At 42.4% G+C, this 23626-nt stretch overlaps 1 protein-coding gene across 7 annotated transcripts in view; it reads left to right on the forward strand.

Moving 5' to 3' along the window:
* POLR3B (RNA polymerase III subunit B) overlaps positions 1–23626 on the forward strand; it is a 220959-nt gene that overhangs the window by 134327 nt on the left and 63006 nt on the right. For 3 of the 7 annotated variants that reach the window (XM_055238356.2, XM_055238360.2, XM_055238359.2), the window contains exons 25-28: positions 472–638; positions 5383–5496; positions 8145–8318; positions 13483–14263. In XM_055238356.2, coding sequence (XP_055094331.1) covers positions 472–638; positions 5383–5496; positions 8145–8318; positions 13483–13612 — 585 coding nt within the window. In that variant the 3' untranslated portion in view covers positions 13613–14263. The other 4 variants (XM_055238357.2, XM_055238358.2, XM_063615208.1 and 1 more) reach the window with 3 other exon arrangements.

The raw sequence follows: 23626 nt of genomic DNA on the forward strand, positions 1-23626 counted from the left end.
CCGCTTGCCAGATAAACAGGCTTCCAGCCCCTGACGATTCTGGGCCACTCCCTTCTACAGAAAGAATGAGGAGCACGTCTATACCTCCCTTTGAGAGTGGAGTCTTCTGAGTGATGAATTTACCCCTCAGCAAAAGAGAACCCCTTGTCTTGAACCTAAATGGATCTCCCTTTCAAAGATTATTTTTGGTGATCCTGGTGCTCCACCTCTTACCAGCTGTGTGGCCTTGGACAAGTTGCTTATCCTTCCCATACTTCACTTTCTTCATCTGTAAAATGAAGAAATATAGGACCTATCTCATAGGGGTATTGAGAGGCGTAAAATTAGATCACACATGTCAAGCTTAAATACTGCTTCTATTAATTTATCATTGTTATTAATAGTGGTCATGGGGAAATGAGCTGGAGATAAATAAGCAGAGAGAGTTTGTGCCACAGGGAGGTGCTCACTTAATTTGTTCACATCCTGCAGGTGGGGAAGCTCATTGAGCTGCTGGCTGGCAAGGCCGGTGTGCTGGATGGCAGATTCCACTACGGCACTGCATTTGGAGGCAGTAAAGTGAAGGATGTGTGTGAGGACCTCGTTCGCCATGGTTATAACTACTTGGGGAAAGACTATGTTACATCCGGCATCACAGGGTAAGCATGCGATTGAGCTATTTTAAAGACAAAGAATGGTTTTACTAGGATAGGAGAGACAAGGCCTTAAGGTATACTCTATTTAAAGTATACCTTCAGGCAAGCTTGTACAGCCCATGGGCGGCATGTGGCCCAGGACGGCTTTGAATGCGGTCCGACACAAATTCGTAAACTTTCTTAAAAAACATTATGAGAGTTTTTCATGATTTAAAAAAAAAAATTTTTTTTTTTTTAAGCTCATCAGCTATCGTTAGTGTTAGTGTATTTTATGTATGGCCCAAGACAGTTCTTCTTCTTCCAGTATGTCCCAGGGAAGCCAAAAGATCGGACACCCCTGCCTTAAGGTGTAAGCGTTAAGGCTATATGCCTTAAGCTTTGTTTTTTTAAGAAACTGGATACAAGAAAATCTAACTTTAGAAAACTAATAATTGAGGAGTGCTGTTTGTACTGGTAAGATGATAATTTAGAAAGTAGAAAAGATTTTTGGGAGGCCAAGGCGGGTGGATCGCCCAGGAATTTGAGGCTAGCCTGGGCAATATAGTGAGACCTCGTCTCAAAAAATATAAAGTAGAAAAGATTTAATTTACCAAAATATGATTTCTACCCTATGCCTACTTTTAAGGAACACATCAATTACATATAATGCAAAGTTTTCCTTTAGCTGTTGAACTTTCCCTGCATTTATGTGATGAGTATCAGAATAATAAATGCTTTCACAGATAGACCGAGGCCTAACATTTGTGCATGTGTTCACTAAAGGTGTGGTAAGCACCTACCTAATATGTGCTAGGCACTGAGTATATACCAATAAATATAGTAGACATGGTCCCAGTTCTATGGAGCTGACCGTTTAGGTGTGTTGCTAGACATTAAAAAATAACAGACACAATAGGGCCTACTGTGACCATCTAATTTAAAACTGTAACCCCATACTGCCCATTTGCTGCTTTATTTTCCCTGTAGCACTGACCATTTTCAAATATACTACATAGTAATACTATTGCCTGTCTCCCCAACTAGAATGTAACCTCCATGAAAGCAGGGCTGGTCTGTTTTGTTTACTGTTCTATTTCCAGGGCATAGCACAGGGCCTGACACACAGCAGGCACTCCATAAACATTTATTGAAAAAAGGAATGCAGACAAATAAATACAAGTAGATATAGCTCTCACCAAAATGAAGACAGAGTGGGTGAGAAGGCCCCTGTGAGGCATTGGATATGATATTTCAGCTGAGAGTTAAAGGGTGAGAAGGATAGGGCATTCGAAGAGTGTTTAATGGAGAGGAAAAGTTAATGTTTAACACTTTGCCAGGGAAAGAGCTTGGTAAGTTCAGGGAACAGGAAGAGGCCAGCCTGGCTGCGGTGCAGTGATGAGGCAGTGCCAGCAGCCCGAGGTGAGGGTGGAGGGGAAGAAGAGCTAGGTGACCAGGCTTGGGAGCTTGTGTTAACCTGTGAGAAACAGATCCCTGCAATGATCGTGAATGACAAGGTTCTGAAGCTGGAATCATCGTGGTTTTTAAAGGATCAAATTAGTTGCCTAAATTAAGACACAATTAGGTATTTAATGCCAGATAAAACTCCAGGACCTAGTGTTTATAGTGTTCTTCTGGGTGTTGTTTTTTGTTTTTTAGTTTGGTTTTGGGAGGTTTTTTTTGTTTTTTGGGTTTTTTTTTTTTTTTTTTGAGACAGAGCTTCGCTCTTGTTGCCCAGGCTGGAGTGCAATGGCGCTGTCTCAGCTCACTGCAACCTCTGCTTCCCAGGGGGTTCAAGCAATTCTCCTGCCTCAGCCTCCCAAGTAGTTGGGACTACAGGTGCAGACCACCATGCCCAGCTAATTTTTGTATTTTGAGTAGAGACAGGGTTTCGCCAAGTTGGCCAGGCTGGTCTCGAACTCCTGACCTCAAGTGATCCACCCACCTTGGCCTCCCAAAGTGCTGGGATTACAGGCGTCAGCCACTGCGCCCTGAGGTTTTAAACCACTTGAACACTAGTGAAACTCAGCATGGAAGCATGTGTAAGAACAGAGCTTGATTTTAGTGCTGCAAATAGACTCTCCAGATTTGATTGAAATTGTTAAAACCTCTATCTATTAAAAATGTGGAGTGCTTTTAAAAATTGCCTATTAAAACTATAATAATACGGATTTCTTAGGTGTGTCATACCTGAGATGTTACAGAAAATCACATTACAGGAAAAGACTAATGGGCCATTTCAGAAATGGTTCAATAAAATAATTGTGACCATTTCAGAAAACATAGTTGTCATTGCTAAATTCATTAACCTTCTCTTCACTTCTCCACCCAGAAATAAGGCACATTTTTGGTCAGATGCTGACCAGAAAGTGCAAAACCATAGGATCAATTTGGTGGACCTTTGTGAACATAATTTGTACTGAAAGAATTGGATGGATTATATCCTGCTTGCCATAGACAATGGTTAGTCTATATCCCAGTCCACACTGCCTTCCCCTATGCCTCCAGCCAGAGTTTTCCTTTCTTTGCCATTTATTTCAGTGACAAAATCTGAGAAGCACTGTTGAGTTGAAAATTCCCAAGGGCATTTAAACATATCACCCACCAGCTTTCACCTTTTGTTCATTCTTGAACATAGGTAGGAGGAAAAATTGCATATGGCTTTACTCTGTGGATGATGGAATAGCATTGGGTAACCGAGTGTCATAAATTCTACCATGAGCAACCCTACCATTGAGGAATAGAATCATTCACTGTTAGAGCTAGAAAGAATCTTGTTCTAACCGCTTTCTTGTACAACTAAGAACAGTCCAGCTAGAGAGGTCATGTAATTACTTTACTATGTGACAAAACCAAGACAAGGACAGGGTCTCTTAATACCCTCTCCATTGTGCCTTCCACTCCACTCTGTGTCTTCCAAGAACCAGGTTGTGCTGAAGTCAGCAGAATGGCCTGATGACCGCAAAAGCCTTGGCTCAGGATGCTGAGTGTGATCAGGGACACTGAGCAAGCAGCGGCCAAGCTTTTTCTTTGCCTCTCTGCTGTGTCTGTTGTTTCCTTTACTTTTTCTACTTTTACATCATGCTGTAGCCCAGAGTTTACTTGTTGCAAATCAGACCAGTGTTGCAGGGAGAGCCCTGGATTTGAACCCTCACGGCACCACTCACCAGCTCTTACCTGACCTCTCGGGATCTCTGTGTCCATTTCTTCATCTTCAAAATAGAGGTGACAGTTCTTCCTCCCTGGATTGTTGTGTGGATTAAGTAGCACATGGTAGATGCTTCCTTCCCTTTGAAGAAGAAAGTTTGAGACAGTTAAAAAAAAATTTTTTTTAAGACATCAGTGCTCTGGTTGTTCTTGCTCCAGATTAATGAGAAAAAGTTTCTTCTGTCAAAGTACCTATATATATATACCCTCTTCTTAAACTCTTATTACAGCCTTTCTAAAGATTCATTGAAGCAGTTATGTAATAGACATTTATTGAGTACCAGTTGTGTGCTAGGTAGGGTCACAGGTGCTGGAGCCACCGTGACAAAGGAGACAAAGTGCTTATCCTTGCAGAGTTACTTCTTGTGGGGAAGACAGGCAATAATCCAAGAGATAATAAATGTACATTATGGTACCAAAAGGGGCAAGTGTGCCAAAGGGTCAGATTGAGACAGGGCCAGAGTGACGATGACAGGTGGGAGGAGGACTTCTTTAGATGCAGTGTTCAGGGAACGTCTCTCTGAGCAGGTGAAATGTTTGACAGAGCCATATAAGTACCTGGTGGGGGAGTGTTTCAGGCAAAGGAAACGGTAAGTCAGAGGCCCCAGGAGAGGAACAGGCTTGTTCCATTTGAGGAGTAATGAAGAGGCCAGTGTTGCTGGAGTAGAGTGACTGGCGGGACACGGGAATAGGAAACAGTGAGGTGTGCAGGAACTGGAGTATGTCTCACCATATGGCCATAATATAGAATGTTGGCAATACAGATTCCAAGTATGATGGGAAGCCATTGGTGAGTTCAGGACAGAAGAATGACCTATTGTGATTTACATTTTAGAAGGCGTCCCCCTGACTTTTTATGCAAAGAATAGATTGTTGAGGGATGAGAGTGGAAGCAGGGAGATTGATTACAAGATAATCTGTAGTAGCCGGATGCGGTGGCTCACGCCTGTAATCCCAGCACTTTGGGAGGCCGAGGCGGGCGGATCATGGGGTCAGGAGATCGAGACCATCCTGGCTAACACAGTGAAACCCCGTCTCTACTAAAAATACAAAAAATTATCCGGGCGAGGTGGCGGGCGCCTGTAGTCCCAGCTACTCGGGAGGCTGAGGCAGGAGAATGGCGTGAACCCTGGGGGATGGAGCCTGCAGTGAGCCGAGATTGTGCCACTGCACTCCAGCCTGGGCGACAGCGAGACTCTATCTCAAAAAAAAAAAAAAAAAAAAAAAAAAAAAAAAAAAAAAAAAAGAAGATTATCTGTGGTAGCCCAAGCAAGAAAGGATAGTGGCCTGACCAGGGAGGTCACCCTGAAAGAGGGATCATTCCATACACACTGTTTCCCAACCTGTTTAAATGTCTATTTCTTTGTAGAGCCATTTATCTTTGAATATAGCTGTGGTACTTTTCATGTTTTTAGAACTAGTCTTTTCATTCACTACAGACTGAAAATCATTCTTATCCAGTCAGTCATAAATGAGTAAGGACCTGCCAGTGATGGGTCCAAAGGCTGTCTCTTGTTAGCCCAAACTTAGTTTCTTAACCCACAACACTTGATCTTTCTTTCAGTGAGCCCTTAGAAGCATACATCTATTTCGGTCCCGTGTACTATCAGAAGCTGAAACACATGGTGCTGGATAAAATGCATGCCCGGGCCCGGGGCCCACGAGCCGTCCTTACCAGGTAAGAGAAAAGTACTTACAAAAAGAATTGATAATACAGTCAAGTCCACCTTGTATTTTCCAGATATGGCAAAAAGCAGACTCAACAAAGTTTCTGTTTTCCTGAGATGTCAAAATTTGGCAAGTTTGGCATTAAGAAAATTATATATGTATGATTAAAATGAAAAAGTAGCAGCCAATTAAATATTTCACAAGCGCAAGAGCAAACACACCATAGGTCTTGCCAGTGGACTCCTAACACAACTATTTACTGTGTAAATGTCTGCAAATATGGTCCTATTTATAAAGGTTCATATAGGAAGATGTGTATGTATATACCCACACACACATTGATATACCTGCATGTACCCATGTGTACACAGAAGACACATGCATGCATTGTTTGGTAGCATAAACCACAATTGGAGTTTTTTAAAACTAATGTTATTGAAGCATAAAGTACCTCCACTTGCAGACTTATTTGAGTAAGCTAGAGGAGGTTAGGGGCCACTTGTGCCCCATTCACAGGTGTACCCTCAATCCCAAGCACAATGTCTGTGTGTTAATGAATGGATAAATTTCTTGGGAAAGAGAATTACAGCTACTAAGTTTCACGTGTTCTTAGTGCTACTTTTTCCAGCTGGAGATGCATAGTCGAGGGCAGTGGTTCTCAGCCAGGGATGATTTTGCCTCCCAGGGGACATTTAACAACATCTGGAAACATTTTCAGATGTCCCAACTTGGGGCTGGGGAAGTAGCTACTGGCATCTAGTAGGGAGAGGCCAGGGATGCTGCAGGGACAGCCCCCTACAACAAAGAGTTACCCAGCTCAGTATGTCAGCAGTGCTGAGGTTGAGGAACCCTGGGCTAGGGGGGGGAACCCAGGCCTTGGAGTCAGACGGACAAGGCTGTGATCTCATCTCCACCTTTTCATTCCATCACAAGCCTTGGACAGATCACTGATGACCACAGTCTGATGAAACGCTCAGCTTCAGCATTTCTCATATTTAAAGTGGAGACAATAGTACCTACTTAACAGGTGCTGGTGAATGTCAAGAGTGTGAATACAGAATGTGTACAGCACCCATCCACAGGTGGTATCAGCAAGCATCCAGTTCCCTCCCCACTTTCACTGAGCACTGCCTGGATGTAACAATGTGGAGAGGGGGCAAGGATGAGGCAGCTCATGTTTGGGGTTTTATTTTTTTTTTAAGCCAAGGGAGAGGTGTAGATGACTCAATTCTTTGACCATTTAAAACTGAGCACATGCACATGTGTGTTGAAATGATAGACATGTAAGTGCTTAAAACTGCAAAGAGGGAAGAGTCGTTGAGATTCTCAAGACAATAATCACCTCAGCAATGGGACCGTAATTGGGTTAGATGTATTTCTTCCCTAAATGCTATCCCCTCCTAAACTTCCATTTCAGTTACAACATCCAAAAACTATTTCAGAGTAACATAAATGTCAAAGCAGTTATTTCCTATATTTTGCTTTGTTGTGTAGAAAAAGTTATTACTCTGGTAACTTTTGGCTCTTCCATATGAAGACTGCCTCAAGTGCATTTGTCTGTAGTCAGTTATCTTAGTTGGTTAAAATCCAAGTATTGGATTCTGTCCACATGTGGTCTGTCTACCTTTACCTTGTTCACTGACCTCAAGTGAAGGGAGCAACTACCCTTTTGTGTTTCTACCGGCAGATAAAAATGTATAGATGTGCTCAGTTATGAAGTTTCCACTATAATGTGTTTATTTAGACCTATTTGTAAATTATTCATGTGTATATTTCCTTTCAACAAGTAATCTGCAGCTTCTTTGATTCCACATTGAAACTCAACCATAATTTAAAAAATCTTAAAATTTCGGTATGTGTTGGCATACGCTGTGTTCACCTTAATTCTTTGGGAGACTGGCAGCAACAACAAAGATTAAAAGATGCTATGGAATACAGCAAACGAGGGGTGCATGGTCACCCTTGCTCAAAGTAGCCTGCCAGGGAGGCTTTAAGAAGCCTGCCAGGGAGCTTGCTTTTTTTTTCCCCCAAATAATTTGTGTGATCCATACCTACATGACGTTGCCTAAATTGTTCAGATCCCCCTAATTTTAGCTACATCTCTGGGTCCTGGATTCTGAACTTTTAAAGTATTCTCAAGCCCAGCATATACATAAACCACAGGGAATCCATTCAAAAGGCTAACAGCTCTGGCCGCAACTACTGAAGGATCCAGGTTTCCCCCACAGTCTGTTCTGCTTAGTTTTTCTGCTTTTAAATAATAGAATACTGAGACTCTTTGAAAATACTTAAAGACATTGTTTCCTGATTTGAAAACTCTGCTGTCCGAATAATAATGATAGTGATGGTAATAGTAATGGTGTTTTCTGTGATTATATATTAATATGTTATTACATCATATGATATTATGCAATTATATATTCACTTAACCATAACAACCATCAATATTACATCTTTTCTCAATTGAGGCTCTTTGGGATAGGTGTGCTTATGCACTTTTACAAATGAGGCTGAGCAGCGTGTTCAAGGTCCCTGTCCAGTTATTGATTTGGATCCAGGTGAGCCCTGCTCCAAAGCCTCGTGCTCTCTGCCAGCATGTGATGCTGCCTCTTTGTTTAACAGAATAATAACACATTTGTCTAATAACTTGTTTCAAAGGCAACCCACTGAAGGACGGTCTCGCGATGGTGGCTTGCGTCTTGGGGAAATGGAACGTGACTGTTTAATCGGTTATGGAGCCAGTATGCTTTTGCTAGAGAGACTAATGATTTCAAGTGATGCCTTTGAGGTTGATGTCTGTGGGCAGTGTGGACTTCTGGGGTATTCTGGCTGGTAAGTGGATACCATATGTCTCCCATACCACACCCCTTACCTCTTAAATCACAGCTCAAGAATTGACCCTGGATCCTATCCACACATTCTCCAGCCTCTGTCTGTGATCACTAACACCCTCCTTCATGCGTGTATTCCTGTCATTGGGGATACTCTGTGTACATGTCTCATTTGTCTACATCATGATCTACTTCCTAGACAACTAGAGGCTAAGCTCCCAAGGAGTACAAACTTTTATCTTCTTTTAAATATTCTCTCAGGTACTTTTTATAACGCTATTTGCCTGTGAAAATCCTAGCAGATGCATTGTTGGGTGTTAGAAACACAGTGTGTTAAAGAAACTCTTTAGGGAAGATTACATCAAATGCTTTCATTTGTAACTTCAGACCCAAAGAGCCAGGGATGCTGCCGCAAGTCTTATAGCAAATTGGTGACAGAGCCAAGAGCCAAGACCAAGACGACCTGGTACCCTGCCCCCTTGTCTGTACTCTCTCTGCCATGGCTAGCTGCTTCACACTTGTACTGTAGATTCTGTGAGGGCAGAAACCGGGTCTGTCTCAGTAATTTATTCAGCAAACATTTAGTAAGCGTCTGCTAAGTGTCAGACACTGTTCTAGGCCCCAGAAATGCAGCAGTGAACAAGACAGATGATGGCTGCTCCCAAGGAGCTTATCTTCTAGTTCATTCTGATTGCATCCTGTCATGTTTACCCTCATTTCTCCAGCCTGGGACCTGGTAGATGCTTCATAAAAAATACTGGTTGAATGATACCCTGCATTTGTAGGATTGCCAATAAGTAAATCATGTCATTTGTAAAGTTTATAGTTTCTGTGTAGAGTTTCGTACACAAAGGTCCCCTTAAAAGATGATGCTAGATTTTTTTTGTTTTTGTGCAGTTGCACCACCTTTCCTATTTGTAATGATTCCACTCTGTCACCAAAGAACAAAAAGCTCGCTTAGGGTTATTCCTAAAACACTCCCGTAGGCAAGAGAATCCATAGTTCCCCAAAAGCGAGGGGTTTTTAATTTTGTTTTTGGTTTTTGTTGTTTCAAGACAGAGTCTCACTCTGTCACCCAGGCTGGAGTGCAGTGATGTGATCTCGGCTTACTGCAGCCTCAACCTCCCAGGCTCAAGCGATCCTCTCACCTCAGTCCCCTGAGTAGCTGGGACTTCAGGCTCACACCACCACGACTGACTAACTTTTGTATGTTTTGTAGAGACAGGGTTTCACCATGTTGCCCAGGCTTGTCTCAAACTCCTGGGCTCAAGTGATCCCTCCCAAAGTGCTGGGATTTACAGGCATGAGCTACCACACCCAGCCAGAAGTGAGTTATTTACTTAACTTTTCAATCAGAGGCAAGGTCCAACAAGATCTAAGGCAGAAGCTACAGAGCTTCCAGCCTCACCCCTTCATTGCCCCTCACCTGCCCTCCCCAGAGTGCCTTTTCTCTAGATAGGGGCCATCCCCAAGACATAGTTAGGCTCAAATAGCATTCATTGCTGGGGTTTGAGGAATTTGTGGGCCACCTTTTCCCCATTGAGTCCCCACCGTAGTTTCCTTCCAGACAGAGCCTCAACTTCTTGCCATCCTGAGCTACTAATTTCTAAGTTGAAAAAAGCGAATCACAAGTTGAACAAGTGCGCTTCTTAAAACGCAGTGTATCCCTTGCCAGATAAATGTCAAAACCTTTTAGCCAGTTATTTCATGATTTTGGTGTAGAAGACTCTTGTCTGTAAAGAGATGATTTCACTTTAAAAACTGACAGAAGAGGTGGCCATTTGCAGTTCATCTTTCATAAGGTTGCAGAGAAGAGGGGACATGATTCCAAGAATAAGCCTAGCTCTTTTTTATATGAATGAGATGGGGGTTTGCTTCAGCCCTGAGATGTCTATTTGTCTTTTGAAATGCATATTGAGCTTGCTTTTTATAGTCTGGGCTGTGCAACCAAAAAGAAAAAAAAAGAAAAGAAATCATGTGATAGGAAGATGCCTGGATCCTAGTTCCACTATGCTTAAATCTTCAAATTTGACACAAGGATTTTTAAATAATTTACTTCGAAAGGATGGTACAGAAGAATCACGTCATTAAAAATAGAGGTCATGGAACTTCAAAAAGAGTTTCCTCTTCTCTTCCTCCCCCTTGCATTCTTCCTCCCTCTCCCCACCCCCGGAGAAAAAAGAAAACAGGCAACCCGATTCACTTATGTGCTTTGAAAACCTTCCCCTCTCCACCACTGGTTACCCAGGGAAGGTAATGTAAGCAAGAAGACCTGTAAGCAGCGATTGATCCTTCAACATTATTCTGCTAAATGTATATCTTCTTTCATGCTTCATTTCTGTCTCATTTAGAGAGCATCTGATAGCAGTGTCTGATTTTGAAGCGTATGTATTCAGTGTATATTGTATTTGAAATCCTTTGAAAGAGGACTAAATCAGGTTATACAGTTTGAGGGTCTTTACTGTAATTAAACAGACCTCAATATATACTGTATGTCTGATTTTGAGTGGCCTACTTATACCCTTGTTGCCAACAGAAAAAAATCCTAATCCATTCTAGTAGTCTAGCCGCCGCCTCGGGTGCTGCTTTCTGGCCGAGGAGCGTAATGATGCTGTCATTTTTCCCATCATTACCTGATGATGTGTGCTGGGTTGAGTGGGAGGGAGCATGGGCGTCGTTGGAGGAAGTCGCTCTTTAATGAGCGGCACAATGGAGGCTAGGTAATTAGAGCAGTTTGGAACCTTGAAACTGGCCTTTTGTCAGGGATTTGCACATTAGTGAGGCATTGCTATGGGGATGTTTACAGCACGGCTGTTGTTCTACAGAAGACACTAAGGGCATAAGTCACAAAAGAGAGGTCCAAAAGGAAGATTTCAGGAAAAAGAAAATCCCTATTAAGATAATTAGTTCATAGAGGATGCTTCACTGGACAGTCATTTCTCGTGTGAAGCCACAGCCTCCCCTTTTTGCTACCTTTGCCCTAAAAAAATCCATTCATTTTATTGTGGTTCACGTCAAGTTTCTACCTTTGCAAATTGTTCAGATACAAGGTAAGGTAAGGTTTTATACACACACACGCACATTGGAACATTTTAAATGATGGAGAGGTATTTAATAATAGAGAAGATTAAAGGGCTTTCTGGAATATGAATCAGTACATATGGAAATTTAAAATAGATTAGCTTGGATCAGAGTCATTGGGTAATGTACTAGTCAGGAGAAGAAGCGAAAAGTTACCCCCATTAAATGCATTTCCCCAATTTAATGAAAGCATGAACATGATTCCTAGATAAATTACATCAACCCAAGCACATTAAAAACATAATTTTTGAACTCGAATGCATTAAATAGGTCTTTAGATAATCTTTTAAGAAAAAGTAACTCACCAAGTTTATATTTGTACTGTTAACGGATCTAATACAGGTTAAGCACCCTGCGTCCCCTCGTCATAACATCAATTGTGCATTTGTGAGGGTTAGTCTTCTCCCATTCTCCTCCTCAGGAAACTCTGCATAGTTACCACCAGCACGTGCACATTCTCAGTCTCAGTTCTTGCTTTTCTTTTCTAAAATAATACAAGCTTTATTTTGCGGATTGCAAAAATGATCCCTGCTCATTGTAAAACATTCAAAAGTTACCACAAATATAAAGCGAGTCACATTAATTCCCACCACACAGAGATGACCACTATTAACATTTTGGTGACTCTTTCAAGATTCTGATAAGGGCAGAAAAATACAAATATACACACAAAAAAACTTAAAATTTTACATATGATTTTGGGGGCTCCATACACTTACAAAACCTGTTTGAGGGCCCCCTTGGGACCATGCTGATTAACAAACTGCTTTTTTCACTTCACAGTTTGTCCTGGACACCTTCCATTTCAATAAATGTGCGTCCACAACAGCAGGTCTAATGGCTTCACAGTCTTCTATCTAAATGTCCCAGTGGACATTTGCATAGTCTCACCTTACACTGTTATAAATAGTGTGGCTGTCAACATTCTTGTGCACATACCTTTGCCACTCTTAGGATTACAAAATCAAAGAATATGCACATTTACAGTTTTTACACACACTGTCTTACTACCCTCCAGAATGGCCAATCCTTTGTTCACTAAGGAATCCCCCTGCAATTTCTGGTCAGCACCACATCTTCCAAGCCTCAGTTGCTATTCTTCATTTTCCCCCTCTTTAACTGTGAGGACCTAGTTTTCTACCTGTTAAGAGTCAGGAGTCGTGCTGGTTACCTACTGTCCTAGCTGCTTCGAACCCTTGAGGAGTAGGGTAAGGTCCTATTTTGGTCTGAAACCTGAAAGAATAATTCACTTTCTCCCCAGGGACCCTTCTACAGTTGTAGCCATTGATTAAGAACTAAGTTCAGTTTACCAGCTCTTCCGGAAAGAAGAGAAAATAAAGTCCTAATTGGAATATGAGGCAAATTGGTTATGAACATGGGCTGTCGTTGTTGGGGTTAAGTGGGAACATATATGCACATGCGCACATACACACATTTCTTAGTTTTGCACAAGGGACAACATGTTGTAAGTATAGTACCTTCCAATACTCATAGAAATAACCAAGCCTGAAGAGCACTAGAAAAGTTACCATTTGATTGAATACCACTGTCCTATTCAAAAGTCTTGTCTTTTCCATCAGACTTTACGTATCTTAATGACAGAAACCAAGTTATAATTGTTGAGCGCCTTGCCTAGAATAATATACTGCTAGTATAGTAGATGCTTATCAAATACATGGAGATCGATTGAATTGGTTTAAAACTCTTTAAACAATGAAAAAATTTAAATCTGAGTAAATTTCACAATGGTTCAGATTTCTGGAGCTCTTTCAAAACAGTATATAGGCAAATGTTTTACATTTTATGGAGAAAGGGCTAGATGTGTGGTAACAACTGACTCAACTTGCATGCTTTAAACACTGGAGGGAATGGTATTTGTTTCATTTTTTCTTTTGCTTCCTTGGATGTTTCTTTTTTTCTGGGCACATATGTACTTATATGATAGTGCAACTGAACACTTAGGAATAGAAAGATAATTTGATAGAATGATAACAGAACTTTATAGAGACCATTCTCACTTCCTACATGGAGGCCTTTGTTTCCGAGTTGCTGTCTGTCTTAACACTTGCTGACTTGGGTTTCAGGTGCCATTACTGCAAGTCATCCTGCCATGTGTCTTCCCTCCGTATTCCATATGCCTGCAAGCTGCTCTTCCAGGAACTACAGTCTATGAACATTATCCCCAGGTTAAAACTGTCCAAGTACAATGAATGAGGATGGAAAAAATGATTATTAAAGAGAACAAGCGATACATCCAATGCAACGGAAAGCAGAAGGGATTTAGGACTACTTCTCCTCCTGTGAAGAATTCCCTTGCGTATTCGCTCTCTAAAACAAACAAACAAAAAATGGAGAGGCTTTTTATATACTATAAGACTAGCTAAACAACGTTGGTCAGTGTGCCTCGAGCCATGGGAGAGATGCTGACTATGTGGACTGCAAGGCAGCTTGATTCACAGAAGGATGTGACCTAAAGGATAAATATTAACTATTACTTATGTGCTGATATCTTGACATTCACTCATTAGAAGACCTTACTCCTTCAAGAGAATGTTAGGGGTCAAATTTACCATATCTTCTGACTAACAATATTCAAGATTCTTCTGAAACTTGGAGGATGTGAAGAATCCATTTGATCTGGTCAGCCTGGCTTTTGTTGTGGTGGCTGGCTCTGATAAATTTTCCCAACAATTAAATCTTGCCTTTACACACCCAAACTTTGTAATTTTAGTCTTGGTGAAATATAATTAATTTGTTCCTACCTTGTCAAGCAAGAATGTCGTCTTCCCTTATGGACTCAATTGCTATTATTTTGAACCTCCGTGATCGTACCATGCCATACTATTCATTAAATGTCTGAATCCAGCCCCGTGGCTGCCTTGTCATGCTCTGTCCCTTCCATGCCTGCTAGGATGCTAGCTGTCCATTTCCTTTTTAATCTGACAGGCTTCCTTACTCATTTCTAATTTGTCCTCAACTGCTGCCCTGAAGCCAGATAAACATTTGTGTTAAGGATTGTTTGTAAAATCAGAGTCAGAAACACGTTGAGTAATGGCCTAGGGCTTCATCCCACTGAAGATGTTCAACAGAGTATTAATAGGTATTATATACCAACAAGAATCAAGCTCCTATGTCAAACTAAGGTTGAGGAACTGGGGGTAACCAAGTTAAACATTCCACAGGACTGTTTCAAAGCCCTTAAAGGTCCCAAGTTAATGTGTACTGGGTTTCAAAAGAGGGATGTTCCAGGGACCCAGGCTAGTCATTGACTTGAGAACTCAACCTCACTTCTTTTTCTTCACAAAAAATTTCTAACACACGTAGGTGTAACAGTCATAGAGGTATCAGTGAAAGCAGAATGAAGGACACTGCAGGCGAGCAGGCCTTCCTCGCCCTCATGGCAGGGACTCAATAGGTATTCTTTTTTCTTTTTTTTCTTTTGAGACAGGGTCTCACTCTGTCACCCAGGCTGGAGTGCAGTGGGAAGATCACGGCTCACCTCAGCCTCAACCTCCCGGGCTCAGGCTATCCTCCCACCTCAGCCTCCTGAGTTGTTGAGACTACAGGCGCATGCCACCACACCCAGCTAATTTTTGTATTTTTGGTAGAGACGGAGTTTCACATGTTGCCCTGGCTGGTCTTGAACTCCTGGGCTCAAGTGATCTGCCCGCCTTGGCCTCCCAAAGTGCGGGGATCACAAGTGTAAGCCACTGCGCCTGGCCTCAATATGTATTTCAACGGTATTTCAAAAAGGAGTTTGAATGTCCAGATCTTTGCTATGCCAGTTCCTTTTTTTAACCTAGCTTATAGTTCTCAAAATTGATGGTGCATAAAGATTGCTGTACTGGATTAAATGTACAATCCTACTGTACTTTGTGGGCTTTTTGAGGAGTTTTCTAGGGTGATCCTGATTATCTCACATTGTGTAGCAAATCCACTTCCCAAATCCATCAACGATGCAGTTGCCCTGCAGTGTGGGGCACGCCATTTCAGTGAACACTCAGTCAGGCTGGAAGAGTTAAAGGCAGCGTGCTGGGTGCTGGCAGGAGGACTTCGTCGTTCATCATTCGGTACCTGCCACGTACGAGGCACTGGACTAAGGATAAAAGAACAGGACAAGGTCTCTGCCTGACCGAGGACATAGTCCAGTGGAGGAGGCCAAGACATGTGCTGGTCATGGAGCACTGCCCTGCAGTCGATGCTGAGGATTAATCTCGGCAGTGCTGAGGGAGTTCCCAGGGCAAAGCGGCCAACAATGCTCTGGAGATTTGGAAACACTTCACAAGCGTGATGATGCCCTTTATACGTGAAGAAACTGACGCCCTAAATAGCTAAGTGACTCCCCAGAGCCTCACTGCTAACAAGGGGGACAGCAAGAGCCTTGGGACCAGGCATTCTCACATACAGGGCTTTGTTGTGGTTTTATCTGTGATTATATTTTTCAGCCACCAAAAGTGATAGTTTTTAAAAAATTCAGATGCCCTTGAATGGTTGTATCTCTTATAAATGAACATCCTTCTCAGGAAACCATTCCAAGCCAGTCTAATCTTTCTGAGAGAGTCACCTTTCTAAGTGTCTAGGAAATTCTAAGATTACAAGATCTAGAAAGTATGGATTTTCAAGCCGAGATATCCTTAAAGGAAAAAATTCTATCAGATTGATATCTCAAAAACTAGCAACTACCACATTTGAATAGCTATTTGACTCTGAGAAATACTTTAATGAAAAGCAGCCAGACACCAGGCATGGTGGCAGGCACTTGTAGTTCCAGCTACTCAGGAGGCTGAGGCAAGAAGGTCATTTGAGCCTAGGAGTTTTAGACCATCCTGGGCAACACAGCAAGACCCCATCTCTAGGAAAAAAGAAAAAAGCAGCAGCCAGATTTGGTAAGCTAGTCCCACTACGGTTTTATTTATTTGTAAGTTAAAAACAATTAACTTACAAATAACTTTAATAGTTATTGTTTATTTAAAGAGTTTAAACTTTATTTAAAGAGTTGTTTACTCTATAAATAATTAGATTTTCATTTCCAGTAATGATAGAGTAACTTTTTATAGACCACCCTCAAAGCACTTTTTTCCCTCCAGTCTTTTGCTGGGCTGGAAGTGGCACAAGATGAGGCTAAAAAGCCACACCAAAGCCATTAAAGAGGCTGTGACCCTGACATGAGCTTTGACAGAATCAAAGGGCTGGGGAGACAAGACTGTGGGCACAAAATTGCCCAGATGCCAGGATCGGAGAGGCCAAGATCTCATGTAGAAAGGAAGTACATTGAAGTGAGCTCAGCTTCTTCACCACTCTTCTGGATTTGCCAGCTCCAGCTGATAAAACGTGAAATCACTGACTGGGTGGATTTAAACGACAGAGATGTATTTTCTCACATTTCAAGAGGCTCAAAAGTCCAAGACAAAAGATGTCCACAGGGTTAGGTCTAGTGGGCCTCTCTTCCTGGCTGCTGGTGGCCACCTTCTCACTGCAGCGTCACGTGGCCTTTCCTTGGTACACAATAAGGGAGCACGTGAGTGAGCTCAGGTGTCACTTCTTAGGATGCCAGTCCTGTTGGATCAGGGTCTCACTCATATGTCTTCATTCAACCTTAATTATTCTCTTAAAGGCCCTATCTCCAAATGGGATCATGCTGCGGGCTAGGGCTGCAACATGTGAATTTGGGGACACACAGTTCAGTCCATTATACCCCCGAAGACATTTGCCAATTCATAAAAGCACGGATAGAACTTGGCAGTATCTATTAAAGCTAAACATACCCAGCAATTCCATTCCTAGGTGTGGGCCAGCAGAAATATACGTATGAGTGTGTTATCAGTATGTGTGTACAAAAATGTTTCTAGCAGCATTATTTATAGTAGCCCCAGGTTGTAAATAATTCCTGCCTATTAACAACAGAATAAATTGTGGGATGGTCATTGATATGGCTTGGCTGTTATGCCCCACCCAAATCTCATCTCCAATTGGAATCCCCACGTGTCAAGGGAGGGACCTGTAACCCCCACGTGTTGAGGAAGGGAAGTGATTGGATTATGGGGGCGGTTTCCCCAATGCTGTTCTCGTGATAGTGAGTGAATTCTCACAAGATCTGATGGTTTTATAAACGGTAATTTTTTTCTTTGCTCTCCCACTATCTCTCTTGCCTGCTCCATGTAAGACTCGTCTGCTTCCCCTTCTACGATGATTTTAAGTTTCCTGAGGCCTCCACAGCCATGCAGAACTGTGAGTCAATTAAACCTCTTTCCTTTGTAAATTACCCAGTCTTGAGTAGTATCTTTATAGCAGTGTGAGAATGGATGAATACAGTGATACAATGGAATACTGTACAGCAATGAAAAATGAGCTGCTGCTGCTACATATAATATCATAGGTAATCTCACAAATATAATATAGGGCAAAACAAGTTAAGCCCAGATGGGGTGTGGTGGCTCATGCCTGTAATCCCAGCACTTTGGGAGGCCGGAGGCAGGTGGATCACCTGACGTCAGGAGTTCAAGACCAGCCTGACCAACATGGTGAAACCCTGTCTCTACTAAAAATACAAACATTAGCCAGGCATGGCGGTGGGCACCTGTAATCCCAGCTGCTCGGGAGGCTGAGGCAGGAGAATTGCTTGAACCCGGGAGGCGAAAGTTGCAGTGAGCTGAGATTGTGCACTGCACTCCAGCCTGGGCGACAGAGCGAGACTCCATCTCAAAAAAAAAAAAGGTTAAGTCCAAAAGAAACATATTATATCAATTCCTTTAAAGCTCAAAAATAGGCAAAATTAATATATAATATGAACAGTCATAAGATTTCCCTATGCAGAATGGATGGCTAATGGCTAAGAGGTGCAAGAGTGGGGCTTCTAGGATGCTGGTAATATTTTTCTGACCTGAGTGCTGATTACATGGGTGTGTTCATTTTATGAAAATGCATTAAGCCATATTCTCTCAGGACTTTTTACCTTTCTGAATGTAAATTCTTTAATAAGTTTTTTTTTAATCTACCAGATGACTTAAGAGTTTAAGAATACAAGCTCTAAACCTGTGTTTGTCTCTTCACATAATAGATATGTCACCCCAAATATAACATACTGTGTTTGTTCTTTTAGTTTTCCCATCTTCAAAATAGGGAATATAATAGTACCAACACCTGGGGCTAGTTTTAAGATTAAATGAGATAATACATCTAAAGGGCTTACCACAGTGCCTGGCACAAAACAAGTGTTCATAAATGTTTGTTATTGTCTTCATTGATGATAACCAGTAATAATCATATCATACACCTCATTAACAGCACTGCCAGGACTGGCAGTGTACAACTATACAACTTCATCAGGCAAGGGTTAGGAAAGGCAAACCCTGAGTTTCCTTTGGACGAGAGAGTTTGGAAACTAGGACCAAGTGCAGAAACCATAGGATTTTCCAAAAGCGATTTGTGAAAGCTGCCCTGTTTAACAATGATGGGCGGAAGAAAGGTGGTGGAGTTAGCAAGCACGCTTCCCTGGAACGACCATTTAGCACTGACATCAAAGTGAGGCCTGTTGTCACACGGGAGTCCCAGAATAGTTTCATGAAGCCCGCAGAACATTCTCAAAATGCTTCCATGTGGTGAGAGTCAAGTAAAGGATTAAAAAAACACAGGAGTCTTTGATTGGGTGCTATATAATGGGATAGTTTTCAGCTGCTTCAGAGCATTTTGGCCAACACCTTTATTTGCAGTAATGAACCACATGAGAGTGAGCACATTAGGGCTGGTGGCTGGGCCCATCCGTTCTCCGCCGTCTGAGTAGTAGAGGAGCCAGTTTCAGAGAGACCTGTAAATAATTCCATTGTGAAACGGATGGTCAGAAAAGTGACTGTAAAAGTAGCACCTCTTTACCATCCATATTTACTCCATATGTGTCTTGAAAACAGATTACTTCATTTGTTGACCAAAAGTTGATTTTTACTACTTCAGCCCATAGGGCCAAGATTGGTGGGAAATTAATGCCAAGCTTTAAAAAGGCAGTTTTAAATGGGGGGGAAAAAGTAGTAGCAATCTAGAAGTATATAGATTACCAATGCCAAGCTACCAGTTTGGGTTTTAGAAAGAGGCTTCAGAAGCAGTGAAGAGATTTGCTTCAGCAAATCAGTCATGATCAGGATGTCACGGCAGAAAATCTCAGCACAAGCACACACTCACATTTTTACTCACAAGTCTAACATCTCACACCATGCTCAAAGTATTTTTCAAGTTCAGGTAATAGCTCTCGTTCCATACATAATAAATTTTAAGTCTGGCTAACTCCCAGTCATCCACATTAATGGAGGCAAGGTGTGTTGTGAATCAATTAAAACATGATGAATTCAACATCTTTTGTATTGGATGCTGGGATGAAGTTTGCAGGCACATTTTTAATATAGCTTGCGTGGTGGTTTGGTGAGTTTGCTGTACTTCAAATAGTGACTCCTAGGAACACAGTATTTGAAGAAAGTGGAATAATAATATCTTTTCTGGCTAAGTAATGACAGATCTTTGGGGTGGGGGGGAGTGGTTAGCCACACTCAACTGGGATGCCTCTAGGCCAGTAGTTTTCAAAGTTTGGTTGCTGAACCAGCAGCATCAGCATCACCTGGAAACTTGATAGAAATGCACATTCTCAGGCCTCTCCCCAAACCTGCTCAGAAAATCTGCTGGAGAGGCTCAGCAATCTGGGTCTGGAGGTTTCTGCTTTCTCCCTCTAGCTTCCTTTCCACTCCCTGCTACTCCCATAAAGATATCCCACTTCAAAGGGGGCCTTTCTGAGTGAGTGCTTGGAAGGCCACAGTTTCTCTTCCTATCTCAGCTGATCATGTCAGTCTGCTGTCCAAGTCCGTGAAGGGATGGGACAGCATTGCCTCTCCCACAGCAAAGCCCTGAAGTCAGCAGAGACGCTCTGGGTGCTGCACAGCTTCCTTGGCGTCCGTAGGGGTGGTCTGGTGCTGGGATTTTTCAACTCTCTTTGCAGGGGTGTCCAACCTTTGGCTTCCCTGAGTCACATTGAAAGAAGAACTGCTTGGGCCACATATAAAATACACTAAGGATATCTGATGAGCTTAAAAAAAAAAATCACAGCTGGGCGCAGTGGCTCATGCCTGTAATCCCAGCACTTTGGGAGGCCGAGGTGGGTGGATCACAAGGTCAGGAGTTCAAGACCAGCCTGACCAACATGGTGAAACCCCATCTCCACTAAAAATACAAAACTTAGCCAGGCATGGTGGCACGTGCCTGTAATCCTAGCTACTCAGGAGGCTGAAGCAGGAGAATCTCTTGAACCCAGGAGGTGGAGGTTGCAGTGAGCTGATATTGGGCCACTGCACTCCAGCCTGGGTGACAGAGCAAGACTCCAACTCAAAAAAAAAAATCTCATAACGTTTTGAGAAAGTTTACGAATTTGTGTTAGGCTACATGTGGCCCACAGGCTGCCAGTTGGACAAGCTTGCTTTAGAGAATGACCAGCCTTAGGGATGCTGTCCTAAAAATGAGTTGGCAGTGGTGTTATCAACAAAGAAGGAGCCAAGGTGCTTCCACTAATAAGCTGAGTCTCAACTTTCTCATCTGTTCAGTGGGTATATAATACCTCCCACCTAATGACCTATGCGGGCTTACACAGGAGTAAGAATAGTACCTACCCCATAGGTTTGCTGTGATTAATAAATGAGTTAATTCAAGTGAGGCACTTAGAACAGGGCCCACCCCATGCTACACACTTGATAGAGATTCGCTTTTCTTTCTTTGTATGTGTAAACTTCAAACTAGGCCAGTTTCTCAAGCTGGGTACTACTCACATTTGGGGCTGGCTAATTCTCTGTTGTGGGGCTGTCCTGTGCATTGTGGGATGTTCAGCAACATGCCTGGCTGCCACCCACTAGATGCCAGTAATGTCCCCTAATCATGACAATTAAAAATGTCTCCAGACATCGCCAAACATTCCCTGCTGGGAAAAATCGCCCCCAGTTTAGAACCACTGAACTAGACAATGTGTATGAAAGTGTTTTAAATTCCAGAGCAATTGAGAACAGTCTCAGCAAATCTTATGCAGCTTTGTCCTCAGGAAACTGATAGCCAGTCTGCTTCTGGATAATTGAGGAACTGTATTAACAAATGTGAACATGAACGCAAACTCTTGTTTTTTCTTCATGTACCAGTTGTCGTGGTATCAGATCAAGCTGCTGTCAATCATATGTTGGTCATTAAGTTAAATAAGTTTCATTCCTGTTGTATACTTTACTTTTATAGATCTGTTGATAATGTTATAGTCATAAAAATAAGATCAATCATAATCTCTGTTGTCATTCACATTTTCCCCCAGCTTGATTTTGTCCTAGATCTAGCCTATTTTTTGTTTTTGTCAAGGACATATGCTGATTTTCATCATTTACTCAATCACCTCTCAGCCTTGCATCTGCCCGCCTGCCATGTGGCAGGGACTGTTCAGCTCTCAGTTCACCCCAACACTGAAAATTCTGCCTCGAATGGCCCCGTGGGAGCAAATGGGCTTGAAAGTCCTAGGGAGGGCCCTCTTCCACGCAGGCTAAAGTCCTGCTTGCATTTTAACATGACAGCAATAGGGCTAGGTCCCCAGCAGAGAAATCTCAGCATCGACAACTCTCTTTGTGAGTTACGGGAAGGTTTCCATCATCGTTACTCTGGGTCTTGCATGTCCCAAGTATGTCTATAATCTGTCAGGACGTGAAATATGGAAACATCGTCGACAATGAAATAGGCTGTTTGTGATTTACTACCTGCTCTGCCTGCAGGGAGAGTTATTCTAATTACCTTATTCAGTGTCAGATGTTACAAAAATCCCAGAGTAAATATTTATAGAGATTCTGAGACAGGCACAGTTCTGATAGTACAGATGTCATAGGACTTTGTCATTTAAATAAAGTCAGAGATGGCAAATACACATATATGTGCTCCCATTCTCGGTGGCTCCCTAATCACTCATGCCAGTCTATCGTGCTAAACCTGAATTTGACCTCAGACTCTTGAACACTAAGCTCTGACAGCCACAACCCATCAGCTGCAAGGCAGGAGCATGCTGTGGTCGAGAGCAAGAACTCTGAAATCAAATTGGCTGCCTTCAGATCCTACCTCCACAACCTACTAACTTCTATGATCTCAGGCAGATTATTTTGCCTCAGTTTCCTATCTGTAAAAATGAGGTAATCGTACCTACTGGCCCAGTATGGTGGCTCATGCCTGTAATCCCAGCACTTTGGGAGGCCAAGGTAAGAGGACCACTTGGACCCAGGAGTTCAAGATCAGCCTGGGCAACATAGCAAGACCCTTTGTCTACAATTTTTTTTTTTTTTTTTTTTTGAGACATAGTCTTGCTCTGTCACCCAGGCCGGAGTGCAGTGGCAAGATCTGGGCTCATTGCAAGCTCTGCCTCCTGGGTTCATGCCATTCTCCTGCCTCAGCCTCCTGAGTAGCTGGGACTATAGGCGCCCGCCACCACACCTGGCTAATTTTTTGTATTTTTAGTAGAGACAGGGTTTCACCGTGTTAGCCAGGATGGTCTTGATCTCCTGACCTCGTGATCGGCCTGCCTTGGCCTCCCAAAGTGCTGGGATTATAGGCATGAGCCACCGTGCCCGGCCACACATTTTTTGTTTTTTAATTAGCCAGGCATGGTGGTATATGCTTGTTGTAACAGCTACTCAAGAGACTGATGGTGGGAGGGTCACTTGAATCCAGGACTTTGAGGCTGCAGTGAGCTATGATCATGCCACTGCATTCTGGCCTGGGCAACAGAGCAAGACCCTGTCTCCCATAATAATAACAGTACCTACTCATAGGTTAATTGAATCAATCAATTGAGCACATAACAAATGCTCAGTAAGTACCAGCTATCATCATGATTACTTGGAAGTGGCTTCCTTATGAAACTTGATTTCCATCCCTCTATAATGGCATTTTTTCCTCTTTTTAGATTAAGTTCAATCCAGCTATGTGATTGGTTACCTAAGTGGGGCAGCCTCTCATGCTAAGGGTAGGGTTTCATCTTTGTTGGAGTAGTAAGTTTAAATTTTTGTTCAAAAATTTCTAAATGTTTACTTTTGGTTACAATGGGGACTGGGTCAAAGGGTGTGGTTGACCATCTCCACTCTCAGAAACAAAACAGCTTAAAGTATTTACCTAGCACTGAGTTAGGGAGTACAGTCTCATGTGTGAAAGAAATTGAAGACATGCATATGACATTGTTGTTCTTCC

Source organism: Symphalangus syndactylus, chromosome 13 (genome assembly GCF_028878055.3).
Source record: "Symphalangus syndactylus isolate Jambi chromosome 13, NHGRI_mSymSyn1-v2.1_pri, whole genome shotgun sequence".
In the NCBI taxonomy this organism is placed as follows: domain Eukaryota; kingdom Metazoa; phylum Chordata; class Mammalia; order Primates; family Hylobatidae; genus Symphalangus; species Symphalangus syndactylus.